General features: G+C 64.4%; 1 protein-coding gene across 1 annotated transcript in view; it reads left to right on the forward strand.

Annotated features, from left to right (window-relative positions):
* The first annotated feature begins 206 nt into the window (after positions 1-206).
* COPZ2 (coatomer protein complex subunit zeta 2) overlaps positions 207-438 on the forward strand; it is a 9,965-nt gene continuing 9,733 nt past the window's right edge. Inside the window, exon 1 of the mRNA XM_029213238.1 lies at positions 207-278. Within this exon, the coding sequence (XP_029069071.1) occupies positions 207-278 (72 nt within the window). The remainder of the gene's footprint in view (positions 279-438) is intronic.

The raw sequence follows: 438 nt of genomic DNA on the forward strand, positions 1-438 counted from the left end.
CTCCCACTGCTAGAACCTGTCTCTGAGACCCAAAGGATGACCTGATATATTTGTCCCAACGGTACCTACCAGGAGTCAAAAGACAAACTGGACTTTGCCTGTGTTTTCTTTTGGCCTCAGGACAGCCTGCGGACGTCGGTGCAAACCAAACCCACAAGTCAGAAGGCAGGAGGGGAAAGAGGGGCCGGTCCTGGGACAAACGGAGGATGCGGGGAGCTGTGGGCTTTGAGGAGACGAGGAGGGCGAGGGGAAGGAGAGGTGGGGGAAGGAGCCCTGGGGTGTGGGCGCAAGGCGGAGAGGGCGGGAACGGAGAGGAGAGGAGGGAGGACAAGGAGGGAAGGGCCGCGGGGAAAGGAAGGACACGCGCAGACGGGCAGAGAGGGGCGGACGCGAGGCTGGCGGCTGCCGGGGAGGAGCGGGCGGCGGCCCGGGGGGGCG

The sequence above is a fragment of the Monodon monoceros genome, unplaced genomic scaffold (genome assembly GCF_005190385.1).
Source record: "Monodon monoceros isolate NGI ecotype Baffin Bay Population unplaced genomic scaffold, NGI_Narwhal_1 Super_Scaffold_9, whole genome shotgun sequence".
Classification (NCBI taxonomy): Eukaryota; Metazoa; Chordata; class Mammalia; order Artiodactyla; family Monodontidae; genus Monodon; species Monodon monoceros.